Source organism: Triticum aestivum, chromosome 2B (genome assembly GCF_018294505.1).
Source record: "Triticum aestivum cultivar Chinese Spring chromosome 2B, IWGSC CS RefSeq v2.1, whole genome shotgun sequence".
NCBI classification, from domain to species: Eukaryota; Viridiplantae; Streptophyta; class Magnoliopsida; order Poales; family Poaceae; genus Triticum; species Triticum aestivum.
The window spans coordinates 687,954,838-687,966,559 of record NC_057798.1 but is presented as its reverse complement, the minus strand read 5'-3'; the positions used below and the strand labels follow the sequence as shown (position 1 = coordinate 687,966,559).

The 11,722-nt window shown below is 43.9% G+C and overlaps 1 protein-coding gene across 1 annotated transcript; it reads left to right on the top strand.

Moving 5' to 3' along the window:
* The first annotated feature begins 5,288 nt into the window (after window positions 1–5,288).
* Window positions 5,289–7,005, top strand: LOC123042088 (germin-like protein 4-1). The gene is made up of 2 exons (XM_044464610.1): window positions 5,289–5,496; window positions 6,130–7,005. Exons 1-2 carry the CDS (start codon window positions 5,364–5,366, stop codon window positions 6,786–6,788), a joined length of 792 nt encoding a protein of 263 aa, XP_044320545.1. The 5' UTR covers window positions 5,289–5,363; the 3' UTR covers window positions 6,789–7,005.
* Window positions 7,006–11,722: the final 4,717 nt, after the last annotated feature.

The following is an 11,722-nucleotide window of genomic DNA, read 5'->3' as shown; positions in this document are numbered from 1 at the left end:
GGAGGCCGAAGAAGTGGAAGCAACTTCGGAGGCGGCGGCATCCCGCAAGCGCGCACGAGACATCAAGAATGGCCAGGAGCAGCAAACCTTTCTTCCCTCCTTGCTCTTGCTTAGTTTACTTTTTTTTTGTGCAACACCATGTTTGAATTTATTTATTTTTTTGCGAGAAAACTTTCGATCTATTCATCTTCAATCATGGCAGTACAATGGACACTAACGTAATAAAAATTACATCCAGATCCATAGACCATCTAGCGACGACTACAAACACTGAGCGGGCCAAAAACGTGCCGCTGTCATCGCCCCTCCCTCGCCAGAGTCAGGCATAACTTGTTGTAGCAGACAGTCAGGAAGTTGTCGTGCTAAGGCCCCATAGCACCAGCGCACCAGAATAGCAAGCGCCACCGATGAAGAATAACGTAAATCGAAAGGATCCAACCCGAAAATACACGAACATAGACAAACAACAACCAGATCCAAGCAAATTCACCGAGGATAGATGCGACGGAGACACACCTCCACATGGCCACCAGCAATGCTAGACGCACCACCGGAATAGGGGCTAGGCGGGGAGACTTTTATTCCATCTTCAGGTAGTCGCCACCATCTCGTCTTCCTGAACAGGACACAAACCCTAACAAAACACAAAGGAACGACTAACAACGAAGCCGTCCTGCCGGCCCTTGTCAAGATCCACCACACCCCTATGACCCTAAGGCCACTAGAGACAAGGCGGGCCTGCGACAGCGCCGGCGAGAGGCACAAACCCTAGATTTGTTTTGGAGGAGGAGGAGGCGGCGGCGGCTACCAGGGCTTGACTGAAACTCCCTTTGAATGCGCTTTTCACCATGTTTGAATTTAAAGGGTGTAGTACAGAAATTAGAAGAAGGCACTCAATTTTGCAGGTAATTCCACGAGAGAGGCATTTTGGAGGCCGAGTTACATGGCTCTCTTTATCTTGTCCAGTTGTTGTCCCGTTGCGATCTGTGCAGCCTGTCTTTCTTGGTATAATACGCGGACTAGTTTATGGAAATACATCGGTGCCATGCGTTGGTGTACATGGGCGTTGGATATGTCCGGTCATTTCATGAACATGGCGTGCGTTGATGTGCTGACGGCTGGCTGCACTGTGTGTCAGAGCAGATGTTTGCTGCGACCGCAGAGAGACCATGCATGCAGCTGCTGGACACTACGAGCGGCTCTTGCTGCAGGACTATGCGTGTCAGAGGAGATTTATGCTATAGACTAAACAAAATATGGGTTTACGACAGATACCAGAACAGACAAAAAACGTTGCCAACTTGTTGGAAAAATATGATAACAAAATGTGAACTGGACCAGGGAATCCAACAACAAATTAGTTGTGCTGGGAAAACTAAAAAATGTTTGACACAATTGGTGAATTGTTTTTTCTATTTTGAAAATGCGGTACTCCCTCCTATCCAAATTAATTGACACAGGCTTTATACAACCTCTATACAATTTTGTATAGACGTTGCGTCAATTAATTAAGATCGAAGGGAGTAGCACAACTTGGTACGAGGTAATCTGTGCAAAAACGAGATAGTACAGTAAATTCTCTGGCTATGGCATGATCGGGAGGAGAAAATTGACAATCAGTCGGCATTGTCTCCTAGCACAATAGAAGTGTGTGTGCGCACGCGCGTGTGTCTCAGAAAATTTAGATACATCAATTAAGAAGAATTTTTTTGGTGTAAATTATCAGTCCGGTGAAAATTTTGTTCTGGATGGGGTAGAGATAAACTAGTTTTGTAATGGTACTGTGTGTGCATTGCCGCTATACGGTTGCCGTGATTTATGTACAAAAAAGTTACCACTTTGTGTTTGATGATTTAGAAAGCGGTGACTGGTGCGCTTTTTGGTGGCGTGCCATTGATATTGTGAGCGACACATTTTCTTCATTGATCGCAATTTTTTTTGAGAGACGCGGGACGTGCTTTATAAGGCTTGATTATTTTTTTAATAAAAACATAAACACAAAATATGAGATACGATATGCCCAATAACACAAAAAATGAGAAAAATCACTTTCGCATGCATTCGGACGGAAAGATGTTTTTGGAGTGGATTTGCAGTAGTTTGAGATTTTCGGATTGTATTTATTATTGATTGATCATCTAGTCATATGGTTGCTTATATCGGGCAAAGAAAATTTGTGATTCAACTCGAATTTGATACATGAGGCTTTTCAGACAATTTTTTCATGGTCGTTATACCAGCATCATCCCCTCTCATTTTTTTGTTTTTCAAAGCAGCATCCCTTGTCGTCTGGTATACTCAAACTAGTAATGGCAAGTGACAAAAGGCTCCAGTTTCCACAGATCAGATTTAAATGAATAATTATGGGGGTGTAATAATGGTGCATGTCTGTCGCGTGGTGATGGTTGTATGATGGCATGTGTGCGGGCGCCTGCAAGACCTGACATGGGAAAGCACTGTTGATAAAGGGAGAATACAGTGGCCTGTAAATGCTGAAGGATTAAATACGTGAGACTAATACGTGCATGCGCCTGATCTTCATAAAGACTAACGCACAAGATACCGAGCACCATGTAGCTCGGCCACCAAACAGCATTTCCGGTAATTCCACCAGCTTGTGTTGGTGAAGTATCTAATCTAGTATGTCAATGCTGATGCCGTCTCCGAAGACAAATTGAAGACTATGCCGCTCCTATTCTCCGGAGACGTTTCTATGCCTTTTCATGTTTTTGTAGTTGAATTTCTTAGAGTTTTGGTAGAATAAACTTGCTTTTACACCTTCAAAATTTTAGACTTTTAGGCCTCCTTTGGTTCATAGGGTAGGAAAATCGTAGGAGTAGAAAAGTCATAGAAAATGAGATGACATGTATCTCAAATCCTGTGAGTAGGAATAAGAAAGAAAATCCCCTTTGATTCACATCATAGAATTTTCTTCATTGAGTCTAGACTAATGTTTATTTTCCTATAAAATATGGAGGATAGGAAGAATTCTTTCATAGAAATATTATTTCATTTCTACAAATCAAAGGGCTCTAAAGGAGATTTTCATATAGAAATTCTATCCTATGAAATTCCTACAAGATTTCTCTAAACCAAAAGTGGCCAAATGTTACTTCTGGTTAAGTTCAAGTCCCGGGTCCATCACTGCCTGAAACAAATTGACAGTAGCTGACCAAACCTCCGTTTTTCCTTGCTGATACGCAGAGTATTGAGACCCCGAGTGGTCGATACGTGTACCAGGCTGCAGCTACCTCTGTAACTATAAGTGCATGCATGAAAGAAAAATCTCTCAAAAACACACGAGGCCGGCCGGGTGCATGCATGATATTGTGGAGGGGGTTGTTGGGATTGGGAGTTCCATATCCAACAGATTTTTGCTGGACCGTGACACCCCCGCTCGCTGCACACAGCGTGACAGCCGCCACACTCACCTTGGAGAACAGAAGGAACTTAAAAGTCAAAATCTTATGCACGATGGAGCAAGGATAAGCACTGCGGAATGGCCCTTGACCTATTTTCCGTTAGTGATAGCTCCATATCCGTACACAGGAACGGAAAGTTTCATTTCAGTAAGAAAATGTCACTTGTTGGCACAGCCGATCGTGCCCAACGTCACGTGCATTAAGTAAAGCTTATAGAAAACACATGCAATGTTAGTTCCTTAGTGGGTGTACTATTTTTGAAAACGGAATTTTTGCTTCCGGCCTCTGTATGGGATGATGCACATCGGTCGTATTTATTTTGAAGTACGAAATTCCTATGCATTCTAAAAACAAAATAAAAGCTAGATGAGCGAACAAGAATGAAAAAAGATTACATGTTCTAACTTGGCAATCAACCGGAAGAAAAGAAGGCTAGTATAAATTTTTAATGCAATTTTACCATTTCAATGATCGTTCTGCGTGACTACGTCCAGTTGTCTTTACGTTCTACTGTCAGTTTTCCTTGACAATTATCAGACCTAAGATGCTCTTTGAGTGTCTTTCCCAAGAAAAGTGCTATCGATGCTAAAAAACAATGCTTCACTATAAAAAAAAAACTAGAATGCATAGAAAAAATGCTTTGGGATTCGTCCAAAAATAGTCGTAAAGCACAGAAGCACCTTCCAAGTTGTATTGCCCTCGCAGCCTCTGCATCTAGAAGATACACAAAGTCTTTGATGAAGGAACTCAAAAGGACCACAACCAACATCGTACGTCATCCAAATTGTATCAAGGTACTCCCTCCGTTCGGAATTACTTGTCTTGGAAATGATGTATCTAGAACTAAAATATATCTAGATACATCCATTTCCGCGACAAGTAATTCCGAATGGAGGGAGTAGAATCAAGATCGTCTAGTTACTTGCAAGTGCGCCAACAACTAGTAGCAAAACATTCATTGGTGTCTGGGTGCAACCAGTTGGAGATGGTAGTATGGACTATATTCAATTGATGTGAGTGACAACCTAATAATGTGATTAATAACATTACATGTAATTATTGTTGTGGTAGCAATATATTAATATTTTGAGCTTTGTGTTCTTCCAATTTTGTAAGAACACATACTTTGCAATCAATATAAGCCGCTTGCATCAATCGATGCAGAGGGCCAGATTTACCTTTCTTTTCCCAAAAAAAAACAGTGCTTTGGTATTCGTCTAAAAATAGTTGTAAAGCATAAAATCACTCCTCAATTTTTATTGCTCATCCGATCACCTGGCATCTGCATCTAGAAGATATACAGTCTATAGAATTGGATTATCACATTGTTTGATGAAGGAAATCAAATTCAAAAGGACCACGGCCAACATCAGAATTAGCATCGCCTAGTCTCTTGCAAGTGCGCCAACAACTCCTATCAAAGAAGTCCATACCACCACCTCAAGGCGTTCCCTCCCCCACTATCATACGTACCGTCCTGGAACTCCAGCTTCTGCAAGTTATTAGTGGATCGAATCGATGCATGTATATATATAAAAAATAACCATTATCTTTGTCAAGTTCTTCCACCCAAAAATGGTGCATATATTAGTTTCCACAATCGATATTTAGGCACGTGGTAACTGGGTATAAACAAACAGTTAGTGGGGCTGTGAGAGAAAAATCAGCCGATCACACGTAAGCTAGCAATGTTAGTAGAAGTATCGTGGATGCCTAGTCAAACTACACGGTGATGATATTAGTGACCGATTTATAGTTGTTGCTAGTGTACCATGTTGCTGGAGCATGCAGCTAGCCCACTACTCCATGACCACCTTTATGCCTGTATAAATTGGCACCCCGATACGTGCTTGCAATCCACAATTACCAAGCTCAAACACTAGCTAGCTGACCCTCACAGACATTGTTAGGTCTTGCAAGTGAAGCTAGGAGACAGAAACCATGGCGGCTTCCCGTGCCTTGGCTGCACTGCTTGCTGTGGTGGTACTCGTGGTCTGCTCTCCGGCGCCTCGTGTTCTCGCCACTGACCCCACCCAGCTCCAGGACTTCTGCGTTGCTGATATAATGAACCCTGGTATATTTTTTTGGAAAAGAAGAAGATTTGCTCACTCCTTTTCAACTTATTTAAAGTTCTAGCTTTTTCTTTGTCAAAATTTTCTTATTCGACCAATTATATATATAGGAAATATAATATCTACAGCATGAAATATATGAATAGTACAATAACATATTTACGGTGAATCCAATAAAACCTTTTTGGAACGGAAGCTACATGCTTAATTTCTTTCATGCAACATGGTCGATATATGCAGGCATAAAAAACTATTGTGTTCCTGTTATTTGTTTGATTTGACATATACTACTACTCAGATAGCAATGTAATAATACAGGCTCTTTTGTAGTTTTCTTACACATTAACAATATTAAAGATATTCTCTGAAAACAATATTAAAGATAAGAAACGTTTCCAAAATATAAAAAAACATACTTGCACATCAAGTGAACTGTTTCATTGCTCATGACTTCATGTTTCATCACTTAGGTTAGTCGAAGCAATAGCATCCATTATTAGATAGTAAACGTATTTTAAAATTTTGTGTAGAACTTGATCAACTTAGAATAACTATATTCAACCTTTGGGACTTGGAAATTGCATATGCAACATGGTAAGATTTAACTTTAGGTGTGCAACTGTGTATGCATGCAGTGATTGTGAACGGGTTCGTGTGCAAGAACATGAAGATGGTGACGGCGAACGACTTCTTCTTGCCCGGGCTTAACAAGCCGGGCAAGTTGAACGCTCAGGGCTCGGCGGTGACACCGGTGACGGTGCGGCAGCTGCCAGGGCTGAACACGCTGGGCATCTCATTGGCGCGCATCGACTTCGGGCCCAACGGCGGGCAGAACCCGCCGCACACACACCCCCGCGGCTCTGAGATCCTCACCGTGATCATGGGGCAGCTGCTTGTGGGGTTCGTCACCTCCAACCAGGCGGACGGGAAGAACCTGCTCTTCACCAAGCAGCTGGTGGAGGGCGACGTGTTCGTGTTCCCGCAGGGGCTCATCCACTTCCAGGTCAACAACGGCAAGGTACCCGCCGTGGCCATCGCCGCGCTCAGCAGCCAGGACGCCGGCGTGATCACCATCGCCAACGCCGTCTTCGGGTCCACGCCGCCCATCAGTGACCTCATCCTCGCCAAGGCCTTCATGACCGAGAAGGCCACCGTCGACTGGATCCAGGCCAAGTTCGCACCGGCCATGAGCGGCAATAGCAGCATGGGCGGTGGCGGTTACATGCCGCCCGGCGGCAACAGCACCGGCGGCGGTGGCGGTTACTATCCTGGCATGCGCAAGCAGAAGCCGTAAATGACGGACGGACGGCCATCCTTATAGGTAAAGAAAAATAACAAGCCACTGGTAAACAGAGTGTGGTGTACCACAAGTGTGTTTGTGGATCGAGGGGTACGTACGTATACGTGCTAGCACTCGGTCGTGTCGAATAAATAGTGCCCAAAGTGCACTGGTGTACTAGCTAAATGCTGTTAAATTTCTATATGGAATAATAAATTCTAAGGTTTGTTCATCAGTTTTGCTAATTCACAGTGGACGGAGAATTAACCGAGTGTCAGCCAACCATTGTCTGGTGTTATTTAGATTGGTGCTGAAGTACTTTTTCTTAAGGTGATTACTTATTTTTCGGTCGTCTGGACGTGGCTTATGGCAGTAGGGTTTTTTCTGTAATTTTTTTTGCAAGATCAATAGTTATTCCAATACGGTAGCGTTACAATCCTTTGGCAAGAAATCCTCAATACATGAGGGTCCTCTACCGAGCCACACAACCGTAGCTTGCTCAAAGCGACTATACCTTGCCAGACAATCAACAACACTATTTTGAGACCTATGCACTTTTTGGGGAATAAACACTCTATTGATCATTAGAGACTTAACTTCCGCTACTAAATGACCATAAGCCGAACGATCTAAGCTACAGCTTTATTCAAACTCATAACTTTTTTTGAGCATAAGAAGGGCCTCCCCCTCTGATTTCCTTTAAAGAAACCATATGGTGCTCCTAATAACAAAGTAAAGCATAAAAGAAAACAGCAACATCCAGCGATTAACATCCATTACACCAGATAGCCCAAGGCCAAGACCAACCAAAAGCTAGACTAACCCCAGCAAAGCCAAGGGGCAACGACGACGCGCGAGGATTAACCAGGTTCCAGTGACTGCAAAGTTTATATACATCGACAAAAGACAAGGGTAAAACTAGAAGTCAAACAAACACTACAAACAGCTTCCAACGAGAACGTAGACAAAGCATCATCTTCGATCTTCACACTCCGAGCTTGCGGAAACCATATCTCCATCCATGCGACGCCTTGTATATCTCACTTGCTACAAGCTCGAGAAGTTTTGTCCCCAGCATCAACACCTCTTCTTGCTCCTCCTTCTGCAATATCGACCAACCCACGATCCAGTAGCAAATAAGCTTAATCAGAATCAATGGGCCACTATAGATTTTGTTTTCAAATATAATATTGTTTCTGCACTTCCAAAGAGTCCAGAAAACAAGAGCCGAACCAACAAGTACAATTTTTTTTTATTATCCTTAGAAAAGCTTCTAATCCAACTCCCAAAACAATTGTTCAAAGAGTTAGGCACATAATTTAAGCAAAGGGACAATTTGATTTATGCCCCTAGTTGTGACCCCCTCGTCTGTTTTACCCCTAGTTTGAGAAAGTCACCGGTTCTGTCCACACCACTTTGGAATTCTTTTGTTTTTGCCCTTCCGTCACGGCTCCGCTTGGTCAGCGCCGTTTGACCACATACGGCGCTCCGTTTTGGACATTTTTGCCCCTGTGTCCCCAGCCCAGATACCCCTTCGTCCTCCTCGAGCTCACGTGCAGAAACAAACAGAGAGTGGGAGAGCTCGTGAAGAACGGGATCGAAAGCCGTCGTGGGAGAGGCCCGAGCGGGAGGAGAAGATGCGGACGACAAGCTTCCCGTCGTCAAACTCCTCGACGGCGGCTGGTTCTACTGCCGCAGAGGTAAGTGGAGCACACCGTGGGGATTTGGGGATTTTCTAGGGTTTCAACCATTTGACCCCCTCATTCTAGGGTTTCTCTGATTTGGGGATTTTTTTTGCTCTTCTTCTGATATAGATCGATGGGATGGGGATTGTGGAGCTCGTCTCGGAGTACCATCACCCAGATGAATCATTTTCCGGCTTGGAGCCCAGATCTAAGCACTGTTGCCCTGGACATGGCCTAGTTCCTGCTCGTCGGGTGGCTTGGGGAGGGGCTAGCATGGGCCGACGATTTTTGGGTTGCCCTCTTAATGTAAGTAGTTGCTTGTCAATTTCATTGTCAATTTGGGAGGTTGTTGTTATTTTGAAATTTCTAATTTTGTTCATCTAATTAGTTGCCAGATGAGTGCAAGTGGGTGGTTTGGGTTAACCCTCCTCCTCCACTGCATGTGGCCCTTGCATTTGAAGATCTACATGCAGAGATTGAACGCAGCTGGATCAAGTCTCACAAATTGCAGAGGGAAAATATGGAGCTGTCAAAGAAGAACCGTGCTTTGAATAAGAAACTGAAGGAGAGAGATGAGATGCTCAATGTTTGGGCAGTGTTGTTTAGTGGAATTGTTTTATGTGTTGTAGTTGTGGCTTTATCAGTGTTATCACAGAATGAAGCCACTAAGTGAAGCAAGTATGTTTATTGTTGTTGTAGTGCAGGATATGGATGAACTTTGTAATGTACCAATCTTCATGTTATGCTATTTGGTGTTCTAAATTTCTGCAATTTGGTTCATATTGCCAGATGACTAGGGAGATGACCAAATTGTCGCCGTCGACAACAATTTGGTTCATATTGGCAGATGACTAGAGAGATGACCAAATTGTCGTCGACGACGACAATTTGGTTCATATTGGGTTCATATTGGCAGATGATCAAACAACTTCAAATTAAAGCATGACATAGCAAGCTTCACATATGATCAAACAACTCAAACAACTTCAAATTAAAGCATGACATAGCAAGCATCACATATGATCAAATAACTCAAACAACTTCAAATTAAAGCATGACATAGCCAGCATCTCAAACAGTAGTTCAACAGCAAGTGAAAATACTTGTTCAACATCATGACATCTCAAACAGTAGTTCAACAACAAGTGAAAATACTAGTTCAACATACAGTCATCTCAAATAGTCACCAGCAAGTGCAAATGAAGAACTAAAACTTGAGTTTTTTTGCTCCTGGTGTTCTCAGCTGGATTGGGGGCTAGCCTTGTTTTGCTCCTGGTGTTCTTTGCTGGGTTGATGGCTAGCACACCAGGAACTTCAATTATTGTTGTCTGCTTCTTAGCTGGAGAAGCTCCTCTATCTGCTGCCTTCTTATAATTCTTTCTTGGGACAATTAGCTTTGTGCCCCTAGTTGTGTCCCCCTCGTCTGTTTTACCCCTAGTTTGAGAAAGTCACCGGTTCTGTCCACACCACTTTGGAATTCTTTCGTTTTTGCCCTTCCGTCACGGCTCTGCTTGGTCAGCGCCGTTTGACCACATACGACGCTCCGTTTTGGACCCTGCTTGCCCCCCGCTAGGATAGAACCCACTCGGGCCCATATCACTCTCATCCCCACTCTCTCCCGTTCCCCACTCTCTCCCCGTTCCACTCTCACGAACCCTAGCTAGGAGGCGACGGCGGCGACAACTTTGACGATTGCGGTGCCCGCGGTGACTACTGCAGATGGTGGACGACGGCGACGGCAGCGGTGCCACCTGCGGCGACCGCGGCCACAAGGCAAGGATGGTGGACGACGGCGACGGCAGCGGTGCCACCTGCGGCGTCCGCGGCCGCAAGGCAAGGATGGTGGACGACGGCGACGGCAGCGGTGCCACCTGCGGCGTCCGCGGCCGCAAGGCAAGGACACGGTCGCAGACAACATTAGGGTAAGTCCCCACATCCCAGATCTGCTGTTTCTTCCTCCCCTAGATCCCAGATCTGTTGTTGTATGTTGATATCGTGCCCTGTTTGCATAGGATTGATCCGGCTAGAGCATTTAATATCAGTGTTAGAATGGAGACATGCACTTTAACTGCTGTTGGTACAGAAGGAAAAGAAACTGGCTTCACATTTCCATTAGTGGTGGACAACAACATCACATTTGAGCAGTTTAGGGTAACAATATTTGCCAAATATCCATGGGGATTACATGATGCTGTTGAGCTAAGGTACTGGGATGTGTCGAAAGTTGCTCGGGTGCCTGTTCAGTCTGATAATGAGTTAGGTGCCATGTTTGAAAATAATGCACAAACCATGTCATGCAATCTGGAAATCACTGTTATTCAGAGGCGTAGGCCCCCCTCTAGTTCAGAAAATAATTCAAACCCCACTGCTTCAAGGCCCTCTGGTTCTAAAGCACCTGCAAAACGTAGGACTAACACAAGGGGAACAAGTAGCAGTTGCAGGCCACCTACAACCCCAAGTGCAAATGCTCAGTCTAAGCATTCTTGCAGTAAAACCCAAGCTAAACCTAGCATACCAGTTGATCTTGTTGTGGAGGAAGCAGAACCTGATGCAGCACTTTTGTCTGATGAAGAAGATGAGAAACTTTATCCAGGTTATGGTCAACACAACAATGAGGAAGATCATGTAGATGAGGAGTACATTCCTGCTGAATTCTCTGATACAGATGAAGATGAGAAGCAGGAGGACCTGGACAATGGAGATTTTCAAGCTGGAGATGAGGACAGACCTGTCATGATGTATGACAGAGATAATCCCTCTATCGGGGAAGGTGTAGTTTTTCCTTCAGCAATTGACTACAGAAATGCAGTTGCAACTTTCTCAATTACCACTGAAACAGAGTACATCACTTTGAAAAGTGACCAAAGAAGGTTTACTGTAAAATGTGCCTCTGATAGATGTAAGTGGAGGCTGCATGCCTCTTTAATGAGGAGAAGCACATTATTTCAGGTACCAATGCATTTTCTATTTTCCTTTCTATAATTATTGTTCAAAATTTATGTTTCATGTACTAATTGCTTGTTATTTTTTAACAGATTAAGGTCAACCCTAACCCTCACAACTTTCCAAGTGTTAACAGATCTCAGAGATTGAGGGCTGCAAAGAGAAGATGGATAGCAGATGCTTCTGTGGCTTGGATTAGAAAAAATCCAGGGATAGGTCCAAGGGAAATTCAGCACAGGTTGACAGAGAAGTATGGAGTGGAGGTGCCATATAGTAGGTGTTATTTTGGTAAAGAGATGGCGCTAGACAAGATGTTTGGCA

Excerpts from the sequence above, each read along its gene's own strand:
- LOC123042088 (XM_044464610.1), top strand. The coding sequence starts at position 5,364 with ATGGCGGCTTCCCGTGCCTTGGCTGCACTGCTTGCTGTGGTGGTACTC. Across the intron at positions 5,497-6,129 it reads TGCTGATATAATGAACCCTG|TGATTGTGAACGGGTTCGTG; the intron begins GTATATTTTTTT and ends GTATGCATGCAG.